This window comes from Stegostoma tigrinum, chromosome 9, assembly GCF_030684315.1.
Source record: "Stegostoma tigrinum isolate sSteTig4 chromosome 9, sSteTig4.hap1, whole genome shotgun sequence".
NCBI classification, from domain to species: Eukaryota; Metazoa; Chordata; class Chondrichthyes; order Orectolobiformes; family Stegostomatidae; genus Stegostoma; species Stegostoma tigrinum.
This window is the reverse complement of record NC_081362.1, coordinates 16,040,018-16,066,207: the sequence shown is the minus strand read 5'-3', so window position 1 is coordinate 16,066,207 and position 26,190 is coordinate 16,040,018. Positions and strand designations below refer to the sequence as shown.

At 47.5% G+C, this 26,190-nt stretch overlaps 1 protein-coding gene across 10 annotated transcripts in view; it reads right to left on the bottom strand.

Moving 5' to 3' along the window:
• The window catches only part of syne1b (spectrin repeat containing, nuclear envelope 1b), a 504,959-nt gene that overhangs the window by 221,695 nt on the left and 257,074 nt on the right, over positions 1–26,190 (bottom strand). For all 10 annotated transcript variants that reach the window (XM_059648367.1, XM_059648370.1, XM_059648364.1 and 7 more), the window contains 13 exons: positions 25,743–26,060; positions 22,752–22,907; positions 20,355–20,525; positions 18,368–18,694; positions 16,220–16,372; positions 15,243–15,410; positions 13,050–13,226; positions 11,687–11,833; positions 9,654–9,779; positions 8,000–8,176; positions 5,737–6,002; positions 2,239–4,390; positions 878–1,215 (listed from right to left, as the gene is read on the bottom strand). In XM_059648367.1, the coding sequence (XP_059504350.1) occupies positions 878–1,215; positions 2,239–4,390; positions 5,737–6,002; positions 8,000–8,176; positions 9,654–9,779; positions 11,687–11,833; positions 13,050–13,226; positions 15,243–15,410; positions 16,220–16,372; positions 18,368–18,694; positions 20,355–20,525; positions 22,752–22,907; positions 25,743–26,060 (4,676 nt within the window). The remainder of the gene's footprint in view (positions 1–877; positions 1,216–2,238; positions 4,391–5,736; positions 6,003–7,999; positions 8,177–9,653; positions 9,780–11,686; positions 11,834–13,049; positions 13,227–15,242; positions 15,411–16,219; positions 16,373–18,367; positions 18,695–20,354; positions 20,526–22,751; positions 22,908–25,742; positions 26,061–26,190) is intronic.

Genomic DNA, 26,190 nt, shown 5'->3' with positions numbered 1-26,190 from the left:
TTAATTATGGCTGGTATATTTCTCAACCCCATTCTCCCGTAGCCCTTGATCCACTTATTAATCAAGAATTTATCTATCTCATTCTTAAATACAGTCAACGACTTGGCCTCCACTGCCCTCTGCAGCAATGAGTTCCACAGATTCAGCATTCCCTGGCCAAAGAAATTCCTCACCATCTGAGTTCTAAAGGTCGTTCTTTCACTCTGAGGCTCTGCCCTCAGATCCTAGTTTCTCTTATAAGTGGAAGCACCCTCTCCATATCCACTCTATCAGGCCTTTCTATATTCTGCAATTCTCAATGAGATCCTCCTCATCCTTCTAAAATCCATTGAGTACTGACCCTGAGTCCTCTATCACTCCAGTGACAAACCTTTCGACCACAGGATCATTCTCATAAACGTTCTCTGCACCTCATCCAACACCAGCCCATCCTTCCTTAGGTATAGGGCCCAAAACTGCTCACAACATTCCAAATGAGGTCTGATCAGAGCCTTATACTGCCTCAGTGGTGCATCCCTGCTCTAGTATTCTACCCCTCTTGAAAGAAATGCTAGCACTGCATCTACCTTCCTAACTGCCAACTGAACCTGTTGTTAACCTGAGGAGGATCCTGAACAGGGATTCCAACATCTCTTTGTGCTCCTGCTTTCCAAAGTCTGTTCCCGTTTAGGCAATTCCTAACAAAGTGCCTAATCTCACCCTTTCCCAAATTGTATTCAATCTGCCTCTGCTTTGCCCACTGCCCGAGCCTGTCCAATCCACCGATGGGGTGAATGGCCTAATTCTGCTCCTCTATCTCGGTCTTCTGCAGTCTCCCTGCCTGCCCCCCTCCCCCCACCTATTTCATTCTATACTGTTGATTACGTGAGGAGTTTACCTTTGGAGAATGGCCTGCTGAGCCTCAGCTTGTTGCTCGGTGTCTGCTCCCCTTTGTCGCAACGAGGCCAAGTTTTCTTCCACGTGTTCTCTCCCTGCCGTGTTGATCAATGGCAGGAAGCTGGGCATTAGCGCCTCCAACTCTGCCAGCTGGCTGGCCAGGCACGCTTCCGTGGCAAAGAACTCAACGTGCCTTCGCAAGGCTTCCTCCGAACCCTCCACATCCACCCCATCTCCAGTCTGCTGTAAGAGGGCACTGGCATCATCGAGCCAGCCGCCAGCAGTCTGAACTGCCCGCAGGTACTGCTGGATCAGGACCTGCACCTTATCCAGGGTTGTCTGGTAGGAGGTGTGGAACAGAAATTACCGTCAGCTCACTGCTTGGGCAACAGTGTCCTTAACCTGCACTGTCTCATCTTAACCTGCAGCCAGCAAAACCATCAGGTCTTCTGTCACTTCTGAGTCATGTTTCTCACAAAAGTTACAATTCTCACTTTGCTGCCACTGGGGACGGCAGGGGAGGGGTGTTGTGGTCAATAGCTTGAGAAGAGTTTCCACTTGAGTGGTAATGCCAGACTGAAGAGTGGATTTATACTATCCATAAGAGCGAGAGACAGAGAGAGAGAGAGAGATAGAGAGAGAGAGAGAGAGCGCGCGAGAGAGTGAGAGCAAGACAGAGAGAGAGAGAAAGAGAGAGAGAGAGAGAGAAAGAGAGAGAGAGAGAGAGAGAGAGAGAGAACTATAATATCCCTCACTGTCATTGGGTCAAAATCATGCAATTCCCTCCCCAATAGCATTGTGGATCAACCCACAGCAGGTGGACTGCAGCTGTTCAAGAAGGCAGCTCACTACCACCTTCTCAAAGGCAACTAGGGACGGGCAAGAAATGCGTAAAATGAACTTTTTTAAAAAACTCGAAAGGCTGTAATGCAGTAAAGAGGGATATCAGATTTGACAGTGGCCTGTGTTACCAGAAAAAAAGCTATAAGACTTGAGGGAGGGCCCCAGTACGAGAGTAGAAACTGCAATACGCATGGGAGAGCTGTAACACTGTACAGAGGACTGCAAAACCCAGAGAAAATACTTTTAAATGGCTGTAAATGAGATGTAAGGGCTCTAATACTAGACAGACAGAGAGAGAGAGAGAGAGAGAGAGAGAGAGAGACGGGGGAATGCAGCAATGAAGAAAGACATGAGAGGTGTAATATCGGAGAAGGAGAGAGACATCTGTAATACTGACCTCCCCTAATAACCGTTAATATAATTACAATCCCGATACACCATCACCTCACCAACAATCGAACGCCAAAATGAGATGATTTGGTTTTCTCTCACCTTGCCATTCCCAATTGGTTGACTAACCTTCTTGCTGCTCAGGGTCTCCTGGACTTCAGCCTCGAGCTTAGAAAGTTCCAGCAGGTTGCTCTCCACCTCTGGAGGTATCAGCTCCCTGGACTCAGCGTACTTCTCTTTCTCTTTACTGCTCAAAGCCGCCATGATCCGTAGGCTTGACTGCACCTCTTCCTCAAGGATCTGGGATTTTCGGATCTCCTCCTGGACGCTCTGGAGATTGACATCCAGGTTCAAGTCAGCATTGAGGTCTCCCTTCATCTGCCGCAGCCAATCCAGAGTGTGTTGGATTTCTGTCTGGAAGTCGATGGTTTGAACCAGCCTGCTCTCGCACTCCATTATCCTGGTACTGATGGCTCCCTGCGCTGACTGAAGCTCCTCTTTCCAGGCTTGTAGCTGCTGGCTCCTTGCCAGATGGGCCATGCTGTCCAAATCGGGTGAAAACTGCTCCACCTGCTCGATCAAACCCTTCAGGAGAGAGCTGGCTTCCTGCACCGTCCCCGCCAGAGCGTGGTAATTCTTCAGCTTCTCCTCCACCGACAGGGTTTCCTCGTTGGTTTTGACCAGCTCTTCGGCCAGGGTGTGAAGTGCGGCCTGCAGCCTAAGCGAGCGGGCCTCGTGCTCCCGGTAGGCCTCCACGGTGTCGCCCAGGAGCCCCAGCTGCTGCTCGGCCTGTCGCCTCAGGCGGCTGTACAGGCTGGACAGGGCCGCCACCTCGTCCGGCATCCAGGGCTGGCCGGAGCTCCGGAAGGTCTCCTTCCTCTGGTTCAGGTCGCTGACTGCCTTGCCCAGGCCCATCAACTCATTGAGGAGGGCCCTGTAGTCACTCTGCACCGACTCGGCCTCCTCCGACGAGAGGCTGAGGCGGGCCTTGCTCATGCGGGTCAGCTGATCCTCGAGCTCGCTCAGCGCCTTGGCCGTCAGATTGACCAGAGAGACGTACTCTTGGCGGGCTGCCACAGCCTCCTGGACCTTCTCGGACTTCTCCTTGGCCAGGGCGACGATGCGGTTGAACTGCCGGGGCAGGGCGTTCAGCTTCTCATCCAGGAAGGAGTGGTCAGCCTCGCTGAGAGAGGGCAGCAGCTCATGGCCGGCTCTCTGCATCAGCAGCAGGAGGTTCTCGTGCTCGGCGGACTGTTCCAGAACTTGCTGGTACCTGCCGAGCTGCGAGGACAGCTCCGCATCGCTGCCCATCAGGCTGACCTGCGGGAAGGTGACCACATCGGCCTGCTTCAGCCACTGGCACACCCTGTCCAGATCGGCCTTGAAGTACTTCCTGGAGAGCAGGACCTTCTCCAGCTCCTGCAGTCTCTGGGCGCTCTCCTGCACGGCCGAGTCGTACGTAGCCTGGAGCTCCTGAAGCCGAGCCATAATCTCGGATGTCTCATCCTCCTTGGCCAGCTCCCTGCCCTGGGCCCACAGGGCTGCCACATCCGTCTGGTACTCCTTCAGCCGGGCACCGACGCTCTTGCAGCTCCGGATCTGCTTGCCCACCTCGGCTGGCATGAGGGCTACTTGCTCCTGGGAGGTGGCCAACCACCGGTTCTGCTGGACCCAGCTGGAAGCCAGGTCAACGGCCATGAGGAACTGGGTGCGGTCCGACAAGGCCTTACTCAGGTACTTCCTGCGCTGGCCCACCGCCTCGCGCAGGGAGGCCATCCTGCCGTGTAACGCACTCAGGGCCCTCTGTAGCCGCTGCCTCTCATCCAGGCCCAGGTGGGCCACGATCCTCTCGGCCTCCTCTGTCAGCGCCCTTTGGGCCAGCTCCTGTGATTCCAGCTCATTGCAGATGGCGATGTGGTCCGGAAGCAGGGTCTGGGCCAGCTCGGCCTGGGGGCTGCACCTTAGGGCCTCGCCGAAGAGGTGGACCTGAGCATCCGCCCACTCCAGCAGGTCGTCCAGCTTCGACTGGCACTGGCTCAGCTCCTCCAGGGTCAGGGCAGATAGCTGTATCTTCTTTTCAATCAGGCCCTCCAGCTGGGCCCACCGTCTCTCCAAGTGGCTACTCTGCTCTTTGATCAGCTCCTTGTCTTCTGGGTCCAGGCGGTCCATCAACATCTGCTTCTGCTCCTTCAGGTCATCCAGAACAAACCTTTGTGCCTGTACAACACCCACCAGCTTCTTCAGAGCTTCCAGGTGCTCGGCCGTGCTCTCGGCATCAGTCCTGCCAGTAAGGAAAAACATCATCCGGTGTCAGGGCATTCACATTAAAGGAACACGGACAATAGAAGCAGGCTATTTTGAGCCAAACAACATCATCATCCTCTATCTCAATGTTCTACTCTGACCCATACACACTATCCTCCCACTCCTATAGAGATAACACAGTGTGGAGCTGGATGAACACAGCAGGCCAGACAGCATCAGGGGAGCAGGCAAGTTGACGTTTTGGGTTGGGATCCTTCGTCAGTAAATTCAGGATTTCCTGGTCTGCTGTGTTCCTCCAGCTCCGCACTGTGTGCTATCTCCAACTGCAGCATCAGCAGTTCCTACTCTGCCTGAGATACTCATTCTCCTCAATGCACTCAGTGTCATTTCCTTCTTTAGTGATTTGAACTCTGCAGCCTCCTGTGGTAGAAAATACCACGGTTTCATCACCCACTGAGTGAAGACATTTCTCCTCAACTCAACCCAAAGTGACCCTGCTCTGGACCTTGAGCCCAAGACCCCTTCTTCTAGAGAGCCCCTCCAGACAGGACAAAGCAGTCTGACCCAGATCTGGTCAGGATTTGATGCACTTCAAAGTCATTTCTCACTCATTCTTCTAAAGCATGTGGATACAGGCCCAGGCGAGCCACGCTCTCCTTGTGCAGAAATCCCAGGAATCAGACCCGAGAAACAGTGATCATGCTGACTCCCGGGGGTCTCTCTCTGGTTTAATTCCTGGGATCATTTTTCAGAGTAGGGTCTCTCTGCCTCCCTGGAGCGGCCGCTGGGCATCCTGAGTGTTAGGTTTGAGCTCTCCGCGTGGTTTGCTGAGAGAAGGTGAAGGTGAGCAGGAGCTAACAGTGTGAACGTGTCACATACCTCCCTCACAGCAAGTGTATAGACTCTGCCACATGGGGGACAGAGCTGATACAGGTACAGAGAGACCAGACGGATGTAAATGGGCAAACAGAGTCACACAGACTGACAGATAGAGAGATAGAAAGACACACCGTATCAGGGAGAGCGACGCGCAGTGGACAAATGGATGGAAGGAAGAGGCCACATTTATATCGCGCCAGTCCCATCCACAGCAGACATTTGAAATGTTTCATTGAGTATCATTTGAATTCAAATCAATCCTGCGCTTCATTTTTGGCAAGGGATAACATCAGCCAACCTACGCACAGGAAGATCCCACAGAGGGAATGAAATAACCTAACGGATATCAATGGATAAGAGGAGTCCATCTGCCTTGTCACCACCCCCACCCCCACCACCCACACATACACACACACACACGGACACACGCACACACACACAGACACGTGCGCACACACACAGACACGCGCACACACTCTTCACCTTGCCAGGTTGTCCCACTCTTTTGTGAACTTGTCCAAAATCACTTCCACAACGCTCACTCGGTCGTGGTAATCTCTGGCTCTCTGCTGGTCCTCCTCTCTCAGTGAGAGAAGAGAATTGATCTGGTGGCACAGTTCCAGCCACTGGTTGCTCAGCTGACCAATCTCGGAGTGTTCGGGCGACTCGTGGCCTTCTGTCAGAGTACTGACCTTCTCTGTGAGGGCAGTGATGTTCGCCTGCTTGGACTGGAAATGACGACCCAGATCCTAACCAAAAGAAATAAAACCAGATTTTTTCATTTCAACAGGTTAAGATGCCAGTGGCTTATGAACTCTGGATGAGGCTGCATGCTTCATCAGTAGAAGGTCATTTGGATCAAAGATGGGATAGGGTCATTTTAAATTACTGCTTATTGCCTTAAGATGAGAGCTGGAGTTGATCAGTCCTGTCTCTTCATTGCAAAGTGAGTTTGGATTTTGTGAGTTTAGTTTAAATGGAAGGATATGATTACAAAAATAGAATTGAGTCCAGATAAAGACAATCGCACAAAGCTGTCCAGATTACATCTGGGGCGTAGTATTTATTATAGTCGACCCCATCGCAGAGAGGGCAATTTCACCATGGAGGTGGCAGATTGAAGATTTGTCAGAATCTCAATGTCTACAAGGGTTGAATTACGAGGACTCATTGCTTCAACTTGCATTAACGTCCTGAGCTTTGAAAGCTAAAGGGTGATCGAACCGAGGCGTGCAAAAGCAACCAGGGCTTCGATCAGGCAGATACAGGGAAAGATCACGGGGTGTTACCTTAACAATGGGACCAGACAGAATGGGAATTGGAAAAGGGGAGTGGAAATCTTTACCCCCAAAATGGTGGGGATCCTGGCGGTCCTTGGGAGAAATTGGTATTAGTATTAGTAATGTTTTGGATGTGAGTTTGCTCGCTGAGCTGGAAGGTTAGTTTTCAGACGTTTCGTCACCATTCTAGGTAACATCAACAGTGAGCCTCCGATGAAGCGCTGGTGTTATGTCCCGCTTTCTATTTATCTGGTTAGGTTTCCTTGGGTTGGTGATGTCATTTCCTGCATTGGTGATGTCATTTCTTGTTCTTTTTCTCAGGGGATGGTAGATTGGCTCCAAATCAATGTGTTTGTTGATGGAGTTCCGGTTGGAATGCCAAGCTTCTAGGAATTCTTGTGCGTGTCTCTGTTTGGCTTGTCCTAGGATGGATGTGTCCTTCCTTATCTGTATGTAAGGATACGAGTGATAGTGGGTCATGTCGTTTTGTGGCTGGTTTATGTTCATGTATCCTGGTGGCTAGCTTTCTGCTTGTTTGTCCAATGTAGTGTTTGTCACAGTTCTTGCAAGGTATTTTGACAAGAACTATGACAAACACTACATTGGACAAACAGGCAGAAAGCTAACCACCAGGATATATGAACATCAACCAGCCACAAAACGACATGACCCACTATCACTCGTATCCTTACATACAGATAAGGAAGGACACCACTTTGATTGGGACAACACATCCATCCTAGGACAAGCCAAACAGAGACACGCACGAGAATTCCTAGAAGCATGACTTTCCAACTGGAACTCCATCAACAAACACATTGATTTGGAGTCAATCTACCATCCCCTAAGAAAAAGAACAGGAAATGACATCACCAATGCAGGAAATGACATCACCAACCCAAGGAAACCTAACCAGATAAATAGAAAGCGGGACATAACACCAGCGCTTCGTCGGAGGCTCACTGATGATGTTACCTAGAATGGTGACGAAACGTCTGAAAACTAACCTTCCAGCTCAGCGAGCAAACTCACATCCAGAACCTCAACCTGAGCTACCAATCTTCTCAAAACTCATTCGTAATGTTTTGTTAGTTTAGAGCATCGAGTGATATGAAGCAAAAGTTGGGAAGAGGTGGGTGAACGCATTTGAGGCAATAGGTGAGCCATGAAAGAACTGAATATTTTGGTCATTGATATTTTGAATCAACCTGTTCAACTGCGTTATAACACATATCAACGGCAGATGGGACTTGAGCTCAGACATTACAGCTCAAGAGGTAGGGGCACTACCATAACAGGAACCAACAGAGATGTACAGGTTGGGCTGACTGGCCATGTTAAATTGCCCATAGTATCTAGGGATGTGCAGGCGAGGTTAGCCATGGGATATATAGGTTTACAGGGACCACTTGCATACCGCAGGGATTCTAATGATGTCCCAATTAGTATGAGCAAAATTTTCTTACCTGCACCTGGGCCACCTGCTTCTGAGCAGTTTTCAGCTCCACTTCAGCTGGCCTCCTCCTCAGGCTCTGCAGCTGCTGCTCAGTCTCCAGGAAGTAGGCTCCCAGCTCAGCCTTCTGTCTCTTCACTTCCTCCCAACCGAGGGCCAGCTCCTGAGACCTGATCAGCTGCTGCTCAATCTGAAACACATAACAGCCTGGCTTCACCAAACCACACAGACACCAGCTCACTATGACTGCACCCACACCACACAACGTGACATGGTCAGGTGACTCGTAACCATGGGGCGAGGTGCTCTGAGCAGCACACCCTCCTCGGGGTTGGAAAGTACTGAGTTCAAGACCCACTTCCCAGGGGTGACTGCAAAATTTGCATGTTTTGATGCCATGCCCTCACTGGATCAAAATTCTGGAACTCCCTTCCTAACAGCACAGTGACTGTGCTCATTCCTGTGGACTGCAATGGTTAAAGGAGGTAGCTTAATACCACCCTACCCCTGTAACAGGCATTTAAGCGATGAGCATTACCTAGACAGAACACAGTGTTTAAGATGCTACAAATCCCAGTGACCCAGGATTGAAAGCCCTTGGACGGTAAGCTTTTCCCATTGTACGTCTGCAGACCTGTACCACATAACAGCAACAGTGAGGATGTCTTGCATGAGGCTGATGACTGGGTTCTCACCCACTCTGGAGAGGGATCAAATCTACCAGCACCTTCCAGCTTTAAGCATACACTAACCATCTCACCCTATAATAATTTTCTTCTAATCCCTTCTCCCTCGTGTGAATCTCGAAATACTTTGATGCCACATGCTACAATCAGTCCATGCACTAGTGAGTTCTACACTATTATCATTTCCCTTGGTTAGGAGCCCATCATCATCAGATGGAGTTTTAGACAATATTTGAGGTGCACTACTCTAAGGTAGAGATCTGGCCAGGCTCTTAAGGCTTTCTGAAATAATTGCTCATTTGCACATCGCTAGCAATACCGATTTAAACACATCCAGAGGTTAGGACTCCTTCTTCAGGGTCCTGTCTTCGTCATGGGATCATGACATCAGCCCTGACACAGCTTTCTGTGGACATTCTCAGCAGTTAATCTTTTTCTCTACAAAGACTTTCTCCTTCATTTCTAATAGAATTTATCAGTAACTATCTCACATTTATGGCTGCAAGTTTTTGACTCCTGCTCGCTAATAACTCTACAGAAGGCTGAACAGTGCGATGCTCTGTGTATGTTTATATCTGCCCACAGCAAGCCAAGCATTCACTATCATTACATATTCTTATGAGACCTGTACATTATTACACAACTCAATGGTAAATAAAAACACCCTTTAAGGGCTCTTCTGTGCAATTTAACCTCCCAAATTGGAGAAATTTAGCTTTCAAAGACAATACTCAGGATTTGAACTGTAGATTATTCTTTGTTATGTAAAAACTCAAAATATTGATTACATAAGAGACAAAATTACTTCATAGAATGTAGAACATAGAACAATACAGCGCAAATTTCTCAATTTGGAGTTTCAAAGTTAACCACATGGTTCTTGCAAAAAAACAGCTGTGCTTTATTCCTAAATTGGCAAAGGTATGGCATGTTGAGAAGCCGATGGCTTAGACAGCTGAAGAAGCAAAACATAGAGATTACCGCTTGTTTAGTGTGTTGGATATCTGCTGCTGTCTTCTTCACACTGTCATCAGACAGGTCACACATGGAGCAAAGCAGTTCCAGATAAGTACTCGCCTGCTCCTGCAGAGCCCGGTAATGTTTCACCTGCGGCAAGGTGGAGCCTAGAGTTAGTAACAGTTCACATCATACAACACTGTCTGTGTACAACCATGTTAATACACTACAAAAGAAGGGCCAAGGAAGGATGCTATGTAAACTAAATCACCATCAATTAGCAGACATGTAAACTGATTCATGTTGCAAGGAATTACCAGGAGAGACAAAAAGTCCATAAATACACTTATTACAGATGCATCACAGAAAGCATTCTAACTAGATGCATCACAGCTTGGTACAGTGACTGCTCTGCCCAGGATCGTAAGAAACTACAGAGAGTTGTGCCCCAGCCCAGTCCATTTCACAAGCCAATCTTCCATCCATTCACTCCATCTATACTTCCCACTACCTCGGGAAGGCAGCCAACATCATCAAAGCCCCCTCCCACCCCGATTATAATTTCTTCCAGCCTCATCCGTCAGGGTGAAGATACAAACGCTAAAACACATGTACCAAAAGATTCAGGAACAGCTTCTTCCCGGCTGCTAACTGGCTCTTTAATGAACGTCTCAAATTTTAAATTTAATGTCAACCTCACTCTTTGTGCATCTTCTCTGCAGCTGTAACACTGTACTAATTCCTCTGGTCTAATGCACTTTATATGGTGTGATTGGCCTGTAATGAACACAAAAAAACTTTTCAGTGTGCCTAGTACATGTGACAATAACAAAACAAACCAAATCAAATCAAAAGAAAGGGTCCAGTTCTAAAGGTGTGTCATCAGTAAAGGTGGCAGGGCATGTTATGAAAGTGACTAAAAAGGTAGACAGGACCTCACCTATAAAGGCACAGTGCGGAAGCAAAGAGTTTGTGATGAACTACATGACACTGCTGCAGGCTCTGATGAAGGGTCTAGGCCCGAAACGTCAGCTTTTGTGCTCCTGAGATGCTGCTTGGCCTGCTGTGTTCATCCGGCCTCACATTTCGTTATCTTGCAGTCTGAGGTCCTGCGCTGCACACAGCACTTTCAGAGTTGGACAGGGCAGAGAAAAGATTGTCAACATGGGGCCTTTAGTCACTTGGAACAGCTGGGGCTCTCCTCCCATGAGACATTTGAGACCAGATTTAACAAAGGTGTTTCAGACCGTGGAAGGTCTAGGCTGAGTCATATCCGAATGAGACCCAACGGCACGGCTGATTAATAAAGAGTTAACTGTAACTCTTTTGCTTTTGTAGCCTCTGTCTCTAGTCTAAAAGCTTGCTCGTGTTCCAGCAGGTGGACATGTGGCTCTCAGACCTCGAGGACAGGGAGAAAGTCTGACCGAGACACAAAGCAGGCTCAGCTACAGCAGTTACAGGTGTGTTCAGTGCAAACAGAGGTCTCCACGTTACCCTACAACACACCTGATTGACTTATCCAGCTGCTGTAAACATTCACTATTCACAAGAATATTATCTGAGGATGAAATAGTGTTGAAGATTGGGCTTAGAAACAAGAGTAGGCCATTCAGTCTCTCTGATCTGTTCCAATTTTAACCTTGGCTGATCTGAGTTGTAACCCCACAGTGTGGGAGGTTGTGGTAACAACACTGGGCTAGCAATCCAGAACGCCAGGGCAATGTTCTGAGGATACAGGTTGAAATCTTAACCATGACAGGTGGTAAATTTTAAATTCAATAAAATCTGCATTAAAAAGCAGACCTAACTGTTGATTGTCATAAAAATCCACCTGCTTCACACATGTACTTTAGCGAAGGAAATCTGTCATCCTCACCTGGTCTGGCCTACATGTGACTCCAGAACCACAGTGAAGTGGTTAGCTCCTAACAGTCACTCTAGGTAATTAGGAATATGGGCACAACTGCTAGCCTAATGGAAGGAGAAAGCTTGAAGGTAGATATGTCCCTCCCTCCTGAGCTGCTGCCAGGGTTTGACTTGTGAGTCTGTGCTGTTACCTGTTTGAGGGATTTCCGTGGGCTGGTGGGTGGGTGGCCTCGGGGCTTCAGTTCCTGCTGCACGGAATGGAGCCAGGCCTGACATTGCTGTAGGGTGTCCTGGTGACTGACATGCTTCTGAAGTTCACGTTCCAGACTCTGGTACAGCTGGGAAGGAATGGGTTAGACACAGACACTGAATCAGCAAAAGCTGCAGGTTCAATCAGGCACTGTTTACAGCTTCCATAGGATCCCAACAGTTCGGAAGCAGGCCATTCGGCCCATTAAGTCCTTACCAACCCACCCTCCAAAGAGTATCACACGCAGATCCAGCCGCCCACCCTGTTCCTGTATTTCCCATGGCTAGTCCATCTAGCCTGTACATCCCCAGGCCTTTTGGGCAATGCAGCATGACCAATCCACTGTAACCTGCCCATCTATGGGCTGTGGGAGGAAACCCACACAGGCAGGGGGAGAACGTGTAAACTCCGCACAGTCACCCGAGGGTGGAATTGAGCCCGGATCCCTGGCACTGTGAGGGAGCAGCGCTAACCACTGAGCCACCGTGCTGCCCCATTGCTCACTGCCCACATCTCTCATCATGGGAAAATGACAGGGTGTACATAGAACATAGAACATTACAGCACAGTACAGGCCAATCGGCCCTTGATGTTGTGCCGACCTGTCATACCGATCTGAAGCCCATCTAACCTACACTATTCCATGTATGTCCATATGCTTGTCCAAAGATGACTTAAATGTACTTAAAGTGTGTCTCTTGTTTTCGCACAGGCTGGCTTCCCATGACCGAGAGGTGGGGAAGCAGCTGGCATGCTCATTGCCAATCAAGCTCAGTCACTCACACTGTGTTGGAAGGAGGCAAGGCAGGGGGTGTGGAAGCTCCCACCTCATCTAACACCAAGCAGCAGCGTGTAGAACATGCTAGCCTGTGACCAGCCTCACCCAGACACCAAGCCATGAAAAGGGACTGGCTGCAGGGATGGCAAAAGCAGGAGTTTATTGCTCCTCTGTCTGGGAAGCTTTAACCAGCCTGAGATGGGAAATCTGTTTCCTTGGATCAAAACGTGACGGCAGGAGGTTGGCAGAAGTTGACAGGCCTGTGGCATCCCAGCAACTCCAGTCAATTGGCGTCCTTATTAATTCAGTTGGCAACTGAGGCCTGGTCCAAAGGGCCCTAGAATTGTTTAGACTTTTATCTAAATACTGCAGGTATTAAGGAAATAATATAATTCGAATGGATTTTGGGATCAAGCAGATGATGTAGCTCACCAGGATTAGAAATTGCCTGGTTTAGTGCCCCTTCGATTCAGAAAGAGACTAGAACCTGCCTAGCCCAGCTATGAGTGCAATGAGTGTTCCTTACCCGCTGAGCTGTGCTACAGATGGCAGAGTAACTGTCCCGGATCCCCTGCAGATGACCTTGGACTTGATGCTTAAACTTTCCTTGAAGCTCCTCGGTGCAGTTGGCAACCAGGCTGTCCCCTTTGCTTCTCAGACTTGCGAGAGCATGTTCAAAGCCGGCTATCTCCTCCATGATTGGCTGTTAGGGTAGAAGAAAATCGGAAGTCACATTGAGTCACTGTGCTGACATCATGCTCATGGAAAACATTAGGTGGGAGAATGTTTGGGAACAGGAGGAGGCCATTCAGCCCTCTGGCCCATGGTGCCTTTCACTCAGGTCAAGACCTTCACTTCACCCCTCAGCCTTTGCTCCGTAACTCCGGTTACCATTGCCAAGCAAATATCTATCAATGACAGTTGTAAGGAGTCCACTGGCCTCCAGCCTCACCAGTGTTTTGAGGCTGCAGGGTCCAAACTTTCACTTGCCTCCGTGCGAAGGAACATCGACCAGCTGCGCTCTCAGTATAAGACTGCTCATCTCTACCTAGGGAAATAGTTTTCCCCTGTCCACCTGATAAAACTCCTTGAAACATTCCAAACCCCTCAATGGGGTTGGAGGGTGTGAACTGCAGGGAGAGGATGAATAGGCTGGGGCTATTTTCCCTGAGACATCAGGGGCTGAGGGGTGACCTTATAGAGATTTACGAAATTGTGAGGGGCATCGATGAGATGAATAGCCAAGGTCTTTTCTCCAGGGTCGGGAGTCCAAAACTAGAGGGCACAGGTTGAACGTGAACGGGGAGGGATTTGAAAGAGACCTGAGGGGCAATGTTTTCACACAGAGGGTGGTGTGTGTATGGAATGAGCTGCCAGAGAAAGCGGTGAAGGCTGGATACGTGGCCAGCATGGGCAAGTTGGGCTGTTTCCGTGCTGTACAACTCCATGACTCTCAACATATAATCCTTCATCCTCTACACCAGCTAAGACTTTGCAAGGTTGAGTCTTGAATTCTTCCAGCCTCACTGGCACTCCAGTGAATCGGCATCACATTCCTTCCAAAGCCACTACTTGAAGCAAGGTGGGGAGCTCACCTTGTCTGGAGAGTTATCTCAGGGCTTCTGCTGTTGGCCAAACAACCCCATTATCCACGGAAACAAAACTCCTGAGGATGCCATCCTGCAGTAGGCACTGCACTCCACCCCCAGGGCTAACTCTGCCAGAGCTCGTACGGTCAAGCCAGGAGGATATGGCATTGGCAGGAAGTGCAGGTCGGCACAGAACCTCTGCCACTCGCCTGCCCAGACCTCGCCGATGGAACTCACCTCCCTCCAGGCCCTTCTTTGCAGGCCGTCACTTGTCACCTCTGGCCTTCACAGAGGCAAATCCTGTGAGGGACAACAGGGGTTCCCGTGCCTTTAACAAGTCAGAATATTTCTCCCAGTCTCCCACCCTCTCTTAATTTTAGGTGCGACTTTCAGAGCTCCCGAAGTTCCAGTGGGCATGGGATTGCTTGGAAAGTGCAAGCGCCTGACCCTTCTGGCATTGCAAACTCCCCAGCTTTTCCCATTTAACAGGAAGCCAGTACTGTGAAGGATCAGGACAAACATTCGCGGAGCAAGCAGCGGGTAAATCACTGGGGACTTCTGAAATGCCAATTATGTTGACAGGCTGTGAGACAAGGAGAAATATAGTCAAGGCTTATAATCCTTTCAGCACAGGAGGTTAAGGGGTAATGTAACTGATATGTTTAAGGATCAGATCAGGTAAGAATGCACAGAAAGACTGACAGCAAACTGGACAGGCAGACAGAGATACAGATAGGAGCTACCTCGACCGGTAGGGGGGTCCAGGTAAAGGCATCTAAGTTAAACTGGGAGTTATGGCATTCAGAGTTGATATCAGAATGCACATCTTCATTCAAAATGTTACAACTTCTGGAATTGTCTTCCAGTGGAGTTGTTGAGGCAGCGACTGGACTTTTCCAGACTGAGATCAGTACAGTTTTGAGGATGAGGGTGTTCAAGGATACGATACAGAGGTGCGGGGGGAATGGGGTCGAAGTATTTGTTCGCCTTGTCCCAGGGGCCTGACAACTGGCTTGTCTTCCCATATTCTGGTGGGCTGCCACTGTGAAAGGGGGCAAGCACACGGTCGCAATCCCGAGTGTTTCCTGAGGAGAAAAGCAGTTTGTTCAAAGCGTTAGCTTGCTGCGCACCTTGTGCCTCGCCAGATGCTGAGTTGCCATCTCCAGGTTAGTGCTCTGGGTGGTGTCAGGTAGCACTAGCCTGGTGGAGATCTGCAGCAGCCATTTCTCCACCTCTTGCAGGTTACTGTTATAATCCTCATGCTCCCTCACTTTCTCTTCCAGATTCTGGACACACACCTTGGAAAGAAACAATAATGAATGTCTGTACGTTTTACTTATGCTGGCCCTTGAGATGTCAGCTCTGCTGGCAAGGCTGGTCTCTTGCTGGCCTGACATGGTGGTGATGTAACTAATGGCATTGGTGATCACTTCAGATGACAATTAAGAGTTAGTTACATCAATACGGACTGGAGTCTCACATATGCCCCTCAGTTCTCACAGAATCTCTACAGTGCGGACAACAGGCCCTTCAGCCCAATAAGTCCACACTGACCCTCAGAGCATCCCACCCTGACCCATCCCCCTATAGCCCACCTAGTCTACACATTCCTGGACACTATGGGGCAATTTAGCATGGCCAATCCACCCTGACCTGCACATCTTTGGATTTTGAGAGGAAACCGGAGCACCTGGAGGAAACCCATGCAGACACAGGGAGAACGTGCAAACTCCGCACGGACAGTCACCTGAGGGTGGAATCGAACCCGAGTCCTTGGTGCTCTGAGGCGGCAGGGCTAACCACTGAGCCACCGTACTGCCCCACCGAGCCACTGTGCTGCCCCTTCTGCTCTGTGTGTGGTCAGGCTGGGGGAGGTGGAATGTAGGCCTTTCTCTGGACTGCTTCCCCACTGTCTGTTTCCCGACCATGCCCAGGACTGGTATTTACCCTCATACCTCATCCTGACCCCTCGATGTTTTTCCAGACTCAGAACCTTACCCTGACTTTTCTGCCCTTAACCTCATGGTGGGTTAATCCCAGTTCCTGTTCCCTGACCTTGGAGACCTCACCTTGGCTCAGGGACCCACCCTGACCCTCAGGACCTTACCATCGCTGTGGATCCCAGCTCCTGGTAATCTGACTGCAGCCTCTTCAGATTGCTGCTAACAGCAGGGTCGTTAATGAGCTCAAACACAGCCTGGCCCTTCTCGATCACCAACTTTATCCCTGGCTCGTGAGACACGATGGTTTGCTGGATGGCCTGAGACAAATAGGAGAAGTTAGGTATTCATTCTACATGCTGTTACTCTGCAAAATCTCATGTGTTACAATGAATTATTGTCAATCGTAGACTGCAAAGTGAGAACTATTTTGACGATTATAAGACCAAGTAGATAGGATGTTTGGCAGGATAGGGTTTGGAATGAGGCAGGATACCAGAGATGAGCCTAGGGTTTATTTATGTGATCTGTTTTAAACTTTGACATGCTCAGACTAAAGTACTCCATATATTCGAACCTCTGCTACAGAATCTTGTCATTCATTCAAACTCTTTCGCTGCATCAAGTCTTCAGCTGTCTGTCTCCCTGATTCTCTTTTCGAAACCCTGTTCCTTCATTGGTTCTTAAAATATAAACCCTGGCCAAAGATCTCCTCGTGTGGTTTGATGTCAAAGTTTGCCTGAAATTGCTCCTGTGGCAATTGGGGTGGCTTTTGGGGTGTCGCACTTACATTAAAGATGTTACATAAATGCAGGTTGTCCTGCCATCTCTGGGCCTTGTGCTTAGATCCAAATGAGGCAGAAGAATGAAAATCCAACAGCTACAACAAAATCTGCAGAAACTGAAAAGCCCCAACACAGCAGCTTGATAGGACATCCATGCTACAAACTGCAGAGCTAGCGCAGGATACACTTGGCTCACGAGACACCGGGGGATGGTTCTGATATTTGGTTCGATCCACACAAGACCGTTTTGAACCAAACCACAGACCAGCTCTCCCCAAAGGCAAGTGCGGTATTTATGAGCCATTGCTGGTTGCCTTGAGAATGTCTACTGGATTCTGACGTACATTGACTGAACTAGATGAGAAGGTAACAGAGCAGGGATCAGAGGCTTGATCGGACAGATGGGCTTTAGGGAGCACCCTAAAAGAGGACAGAGCTGGAGGCCAAAGCCAGGAATTCCAGGTTAAATCAGAAAGCACAGCCATCATTGGTAGGGAGTGTAAGAAATGGAGGATGGATAAGATTCTAAATGCCTGTCCAATGCATTGGGAATGTGTTTGACATACCTGAGTCTGAGCCTGCAATGGCAAACATTTATAGAATCCCTACAGTGTGGAAACAGACCCTTTGGCCCAATAAGCCCACACTGACCCTCAGAGTAGCCCATCCAGACCCATCCCCCCCCCCAGTCATAAGCTAACTGATTGGCAGGACAGACTAGACAGGCAGAGTGGGCCATTCCTTTTCTTACTTTCCACTGACAGGAAGGTTCTTAAACTCAAGCTTTGAGAAAGCTAGCAAAAAAATCCTTGTTCACAAATGAGGATTTTTTTTTAATTAGTGATTTGTTGGTATCTAGAATGCCCTACCTCGGATGTAAATGTAACTTTCAATTGTAACTGGGTATGTACACAAAAAATAACAAGACAGCAGTCCAGCAAGATAACAGGGGTGTGAAACTGACTGTATTTCTCTTTCGAAGGACCAGTAAAGGTACAATGGGCCAAATGGACCCTCTTTCTGCATGTTCAGGTTCCACTCTATAAATCCACTCTGGCAGCAGTCAGACTTGTATAACATGACAAAATAAAAACTGCAAATACAAACAGACTGTCAGCTAAAGTTGGAACATAAGCTACTGGAGGCAAATTACTGGCCTGATTGGTAGACAGGCTGAGCAGAAGGAGACAGAGGAGTAGTTCTAATTAGATGAAAATGAATTGTGATGTTCTGTGTGGATTTGTGACAAGCTTCTAATATTCACTGCATTTATTAATGAGTGAGGTGATGGGATAGAGACATGTATCTATAATTTGCCAATAGCAACAATTACCTCATTGGTGTCTGTGGGTCCTTGCTGTCACATGGATAGGGTGAATAGCCAAGGTCTTGTCCCCCAGGGTAGGGAAGTCCAAAACTAGGGGGCATAGGTTTAAGGTGAGAGGGGCAAGATTTGAAAGGGACCTTAGGGGCAACTTCAGATTCCCTGCACTATTCTGCTTATGGTGACACTTTCTCGGTTTGCGTTACCTTGTACTTTGCCAGCTGGGCCTTCTTCTCAAACAGTTCCACTTTGGGGTCCACTGGGATCTGCAAGATGGCCTGGTACTCTGCCAACCACTTGGTCTGGCTCTGGTATTTGTCCAGGAACTCCTTTGTAAGGTACAGACACTTCTCCAGATTGCTACGCTCCCTCCTAATGGAGCTGGTCAACTCGTTCAGTTGGCCAATATGGCTGTCCATAGATTCCCGCAGTCCTTGTGCCTCTGGACCCTCCAGAAACTCCATAGCTCTCTCACTCTTCTCAAGGATCATCTTCAGTAAGCTGTTCCCCATGTCAATGTCATTGTGCAGTGTCTGGAAATTAAAACAGTATCTCTCAAAGGCAAAAGGCTATGGCAGGAGACTAAAACATTCCACAGTGGTGGTCAGCCAAACCTCAATATAAGGGACAGCTCCATGGATTCCGTTAAGAATTGTCAAACATGTATTCTTTACTAAACAGAGATGTTTGGATTAAAGGAGCTGACTGATGTTAATCAAAGGGTCTCACAACTTCAAGTGGAAATGAAGAAGCAGAGAGGACAGATGGAGTGAAATCTAAGCCCAGTGTGGACATCCCTGCATTAGCTCAGGATGGTACTGAGCCATCGGTGTTTGGTCCACACATCAGGGTTTTCTGACCTCTGTTAAAGCAACACATGTTCTCCTCACAGCCCAGTATTAATCCCAAAACTCATCCCTCTGCTCAGCTCCCTCCCTGCTGCCTTACCCTCTCCATATAGCCATGGGTTTCAATCCCAAAGCTTATCCCACCTCAGCCCACCCTACCACCACTAACTCATTGTCTCCCCACTGTTTTATCACCTCTTGATAGCTGTGTATGATCCCAAAGCTTATCTCATTTCCATTATTCATTTCTTATTCATTTCCATTATTTTCCTATTTTTCTCTCCGTTGTCCCTTCTCTCCTCATAACCATGTACTGGGTCTGAAAACACAATCCACTATCTCACTCTAAACCCCACTGCCCCATTCTCTTCCCACCATTCCATCCTCTCCTGATAGCTGTGTATTGTTGACAGAACATATCCCATTGTCCCATTCTCCCTCACTGCCCCAGTTCTTCCCACCTCTCTCCCTACTGCCCAGTTCGCTTCTCACACCCATGAATCAATCTCAAAAAATATCTCCCTGCCACATTCTCTCCTCATAGTCCCGTATAAAGGCTAAAATATTTCCCACTCCCCGGCCCTCCCTGTGGCCAGTATCAACCCAGAGCCCATTTCTCTCTTCACGTTATCCTGTATTCTCCCTTGCCCAAAACACCTCCTACTACCCATTCTCTCCTCTTAGGTACAAGGCATAAAACTCACCGCACTGTCCTGCTCATTTCTCTAAAACCTCTTCCCCTGTAACTCACTAACAAACACTAAATTATTCCCCCCTCGCCTCACTGTCTCCCACAGCCTTGTGGGAGCAGCCCGCTTGATTGGCTACAAATTGATCCAGAAATATCCATTCCATCCAGCACTGACGCCCAGTAGCAGCAGGGTGTATTAACTGCAAGAAGCACTGCAGGAATTCACCAAAGATCCTCAAACAGCACCTTCCAAGCCCACTTCCATCTAGAAGAACAAGGGCAGCAGATACATGGGTGCACCAACACCTCCAAGTTCCCCTCCAAGCCACTCACCGTCCTGGCTTGGAAATATCTCAGTACTCCTTCACTGCCATTTGGGTCAATATCCTAGAATTCCCCCCCTAATGGCATTGTAGGTCAACCCACAGCAGGTGGACTACAGCGGTTCAAGAAGGCAACTCACCGCTACCTTTTCAAAGGCAACTAGGGATGGGCAATAAATGCAATGCCCACAAATGAATAAATAAAAAGAAAATACCCGATGTGTGCTTGTGAAATGTGGAGCTCTTGTAGCAGTTAAGTACAGTATCCACCTTGTTCATCAGCCCATATGTGGGATTCCAAGGTACACGCACACAGTTCCTCTGCTCTTACCTCAAATTTTTTAATCTTGTTTTCCATGGCGATCCTGTCCACCACATTCAAAGCCACAGCCATGTTTCTAAAGTTCTTTTGGGTGGCACGGAGCCAGTCTGTGTAGGTACCCAGTGCCGAGTCAGCTTCTTCTAAAGCTCTCAGTTCCTCTTTCAGCAATTTGGACTGGTCCTGCAAGAAAAGACAGATTGCAGGATGGAATGCACCATCCAGAACATTCAGGGGCTTGGTGCCTCACGACAGTGACACTGCAATCTCAAACTGCTTGGGCTAATCCCTATTGTTATGACATGGCACTCTCATCGCCACGTCTAGGGCTCAAGCCCCACTCTATCACCATATTCCAGACTGACAGTCACAGAAGGCAAGCAGCACTGGCAATGGTGCTAGAATTCAAATGAGATGCCAGACTGAAAGCCCGGCTACCCTCTCAGGTCATTATAAAAGATCCAGTGGCTCTATTCAGAAGACAAACAATGCCTTAATCAATAATTAGTCCTCAACTACCAGTGAAAAGTAGAGGATCTGACCATTATCACATTGCTAATTGTGGGGCTTGGTTGTGTGTAGATTAGCAGTCACGTTTCCCTACTTTTCAGTACAAATCAAAATAATTGACTTTGAGGTGCTTTAGGGACACAATAAATTTGATAAATGCAAGTTCTTTCCACTCTTTGTACTTTGCAGTAGATACACTCATACAGACTAATTTCAAAATCAAAAATTGGAGAAAATGAACTGGGTGCTTGACATTGAAGTGGATGACTCTCTTCAAACGACAAGAGGATTGGGCCACCTCTCTCTGACCCAGGAGTAAACCAAATGCAGTGAGCCAGGGGTGAGAGACAACAAGGTGTAGATCTGGATGAACACACCAGGCCAAGCAGCATCAGAGGAGCAGGCAAGCTGATGTTTCGGGTCGGGACCCTTCTGTGACACAGGTTCCCATTCTTCAGTCAGGTTGGAGTGAACTACCACACGCCTGCAGTGGGCACCCTCTCTCTCACTGAAGAGCAATTCTAGACATGGTCTGCACTTGAAAGAGCAGATCAGTCTTCATGAGGTCAGTCCACTGAGAATGAAATATTTGTTAGCGAATGACCGCAGTTTCTCATGGGCCATAATGTGCTTTTAAACGCATTTACATCTGCTAAGATGCTAATAATTTTCACATTAATTTGGAGGGACCATCTCCTGTGAATGAGTTTTGAAGAGAGTTGGAAACTCACAGCTATAGACCCCTACCATATTTGTTCTCTCCAATACTGCTCCCTCCAGTATGGATCTCCGCCTTAGCTTTGCTCTGCCTTGATTTAATTTCCTCTAGATTTTTGTTGCCTTAGGTTTGGAATCACAGTATACTGGGCTGTCTGGTTTTGGTCCCTCCCAAGTTGTGGACTTCCCACTCTGAGATTTGAATTCCCCGTAACTTGTTGACTTTCAAATCTTGGTTTCACTGGGCAAGCATAGCCCAAACATTTACCCACAGTGGGGTAGGGAATACCCTCAGCATTCATCTCTTGGGGTACTGTCTCACACCTCCGTCCATGGATGACCCAAAATGGAGACCGGATCATAAAATGTTCTAAATTAGAAATAGTTTATTCAGTCCATCTGTAGTGGTATCTTCTCCATATAAGTCACACACAGTCTAATCCCACTTTCCATCTCATTCCCCAATTCAGTTTAATAACCTACACAGTCTGATTCCACTGTCCATCTCACTCCCCATTCCCCAATTCAGTTTAATAACCTACACAGTCTGATTCCACTGTCCATCTCACTCCCCATTCCCTTTAAAATCCTACTTAGTCTAATCCCACTCTCCGTCTCAATCCCTGTTCCCTTTAATGTATTACTTAGTCTAATCCCACTGTCCATCTCACTCCCTTCACCCTTTCACATTAAGTCAGTCTAATCCCACTCCCCTGCTTCTCCAATGACTATTCCTCTATCTCAAGCTACTAACATCCTATTAAAACTACGTACAGGGTCTACTGCAATAAAATCGTGTCAGGGAATTCTAAATTCTAATCGTCGTTGATGTAAACGAATATTTCTCCTCACTTCCCTCTATTTAATTTGTCTTTGCCCTGAGAGTTGACAGTCTTGACGTCCCCTGTAGACCAATGGATACTTAGTCATAATCTTTCTCAGTGCTGAAGAACCTGTTTCAAGTCACCCCTTCGCCATCTCATCACAGGTGGCAAAAAAGATGGCCATAACTATATGTCTTCACCCCTGTAAAACTTCACTGCATTGACAGGGGTACAGTGATCAGTGAAAGCACAGAAACTTTCAAAATGTAAATGATCTTTAACTGCACAATATATTCCACGAGAAGCTTGAGCGCCCAGTTGCCAGTTTGGCACAGACTTGATTCACTGAGCTACATACCACCACATGAAGCAGAATGCCCTGGTATCGGGCAGCGAGATGGGTAGCTTGACTTCCCACACTGCTGTTGATGTGACTCTCCTCCAGCACTTGATGAGCAAGCAACCCAACACTTTCCACTTCATCTTTCCGAGCAAGGATTTCCTCGTTCCATTTCTGATACGGGAGAAGGGAAAGTAAATCGTCCGCACACTGTCATTTAAATGTAACTAATAACAGTGACCAGTCACTGAAAGGGGGGCAAAATATCATTTATTCCGTCCAAACCATTCTGAAAAATGGAGCACTATCTCCAACCTGTGCACAGGTTATTAGTTACACAAGGTTTTTATTAACTATCAAAAGCCTGAGTGACCAAAGCTTTGATGTAGTTGTCTAAAAACTTGTGACATGGTGGCTTACAGGGTGGCTTGGTGGCTCAGTGGTTAGCAATGCTGCCTCACAGCACCACGGAACCAGATTCAATTCCAGCCTCAAGTGACTATCTGTGTAGAGTTTGCACATTCTCCCTGTGTCTGTGTGGGTTCCCTCTAGGCACTTCAGTTGCCTTCCACAGACAAAAATACATAGGTTAGGTGGGTTGGCTTTGGGAAATACAGAGTTGGTGGTGGGTCTGAGTGAGATGCAGTTCTCAGAGGGTTGGTATGGACTGAATGGCCTGCTTCCATACTGTAAGGATTCTATGTAACAGATAGAATCTGTAATTGTTTGAGCTAGCTTCCATTAAGTGAAAATAAGGTGCACTTTGTGATAGCCTTAACAACAGAGTCAGACAGGAGAACTCTTTTGGAAGTCTATTTAAAGAAGGATCACTATTAGCAGGAGATGCGTGTATTATAATTCAGCAAGCAACATCATTTGAACCAAATAATTTGGAACAATTAAAGGAACAAAATTGGAATGTTGGCCTTTACCTTAAGCAGATTGGAATCCAAAGGGCCACAGGACAAGTTTGTTACTTAATGATCTGGTTGTCTCCCATTTGGGAATGTGCAGGTTCAACATAATGATGTTGGGATGAAAGGGTTAAATTATGAGGACAGGTTTTATTCACGAGAATTCGATTCCTCTAACTAGAGAATATTAAGGAATGATTTTACCGAGGTGTTTTGGATGATAAAAGGATTTGAAAGTGTGAACAAGCTGGATAGGGTTCAGAAGAGATTTACCAGGAATTGAGGGTTTGTGTTATAACGAGAGGCTGGGATGTATAGGAGGATGAGGGGTGACATTACAGAGGTTTATAAAATCACCAAGTGTATAGATAAAGTGAATGGCATGTGTCTTTTTCCAAGGATGGGAGATTTTAAAGATGGGGGCATATTTTTATGGTGAAAGGCAAAAAATATATAAAAGACATGAGGAGGCAATTTTTTTTTACACAGAGTAGTTAACGTGTGGATTGAACTTCCAGAGAAAGTGGTGGATCTGGGTATAGTTACAATGTTTAAGAGACGTTTGGATAATTATATGAATAAGAAATGTTTGAAGGGATATGGGTCAAGCAGGTGGGACCAGTTTAGTTTGGGATTATGATTGGCACGGACTGGTTGGACTGAAGGACCTGTTTCTGTGCTGTATGATACTACGACTCTACGTCAAAAGAATACAAGATTTTACATTCAAAGCAGGTCATTTAGGATACAGTGCTTCAAGTAAAGGGGAGTGTAAAAATGGAAGCCTGTCCCCTAAAAAATTATTGAGGCTGTGTCAGTACTAAGTTCCAAAATGTCAGACAAATATATATTTGTTAGTAAGACAAGAAACGAGACAGAAAAAGGAAAGACTAGACAGCGTTAGGCTTGTACCCTGTGAAGTTTAGAACAGTCAGAGATGGCTTACTTGAACCAAATAAGGTCCCGAGGTGAATTGGCCACATGGATGTCAAAAGATGTTGCCTCTTGCGGGAGAAAGTAGATAGAGGGGATCATAATTTAAAATTAAGGGGGTGCCCATTCAATACAGTGATCAGAGAATAATTTTTCCCACAGAGTCTTTGGAATTCCTTTCCTGCGAGGGCAGCGGATGCACAATCTTTAAATATTTTCAGGGCTGAAGTAGATAGATCCGTCATTGTCAAGAGGATGAAAGATTATCAAGATACACAGAAATGTAGAGGATCAGATCAGAGCCAACTCTTTTTCCTCGTTCATTTGTACGTCACACGGACTGAAAAGGCAGTAAGGGATATGGAATTGAGGTAGTTTTCTTTTTAATTTGTTCAAGTGGATATCAATAGCTAGGCCAGCCTGATTGACAAAAAACATACATATAACTGTGGATGCTGGAAAAACTCAGCAGGTCTGGCAGCACCTGTGGAGAGAAAACAGAGTTAACATTTCAGATCCAGAGACTGAAGCAGGGTCACTGGACCCAAAACGCAAGGTCTACTTTCTCTCCACAGGTGCTGCCAGGCCTGCTGAGCTTTTCCAGCAATTTCTGATTTTCACGAGTTAGGAGTCAACCACATTGCTGTGGGTCTGGAGTCACATTAGGCCAGGCTAAGTAAGGATGGCAGATTTCCATCCCTAAAGGGCACGTAGTGAGAAGCAGATGGGCTCTCATGATTAACTGACAACAGCTTCATGGTTGCCATTAGGTCAACTCTTTCTTTTAGATTTTATTAAATTTAAACTTCAACACCTGTCACGGTTAAGATTTGAACCTCTGTCCCCAGAACACTGGCCTCAGTTTCCTGGATTGCTAGTCCAGAAACATTACCACAACCTCCCACAGTGGGGATACAACTCAGATCAGCCAAGGTTAAAATTGGGCTGGATCAGAGGGGCTGAATGGCCTACTCTTGTTCCTAAGCCCAATCTTCAACACTATTTCATCCTCAGATAATATTCTTGTGCAGGGTGAATGTTCACAGCAGCTGGATAAGTCAATCAGACAGCTTCAGTCACTGTGTAACAATGTAAGGAATGGGCTAATGGAGTATACAGTGCTGTAGAGTAATGTGCAGACCTCTGTTTGCACTGAACACACCTGTAACTGCTGTAGCTGAGCCTGCTTTGTGTCTCGGTCAGACTTTCTCCCCGACCGGAAGTTAACTTTGCCCTCGAGGTCAGAGAGCCACACGTCCACCTGCTGGAACATCTTCTCCAGCTTCCTCAGTGTGCTCAGGGTGGCAATGACCTTCTCCTTTGTCTCAGCCAGCCTCCGCTGGTACAGGTGCCAGTCCCGTTGCGCAGATTCGAGAATGCGATCCTCCATGTATGTAGACCCGGACAGGGTCATCTTCTCCTGGCTCTGAAGAACTGCACTCATTAAAGCCTGGCCTTCAGTGCAGTGCCTCTCCAAGTCCTGAGAAAGAAAATTGCAACGTGGTGCTGGATTAGTACAATGTAAGGCATCTCCTTGGGATGTATTCCTGAAGTGAAATGCATGACTTATACCACATACAAAGTAATATCAGGCTTGGGGCGAAGGTAGA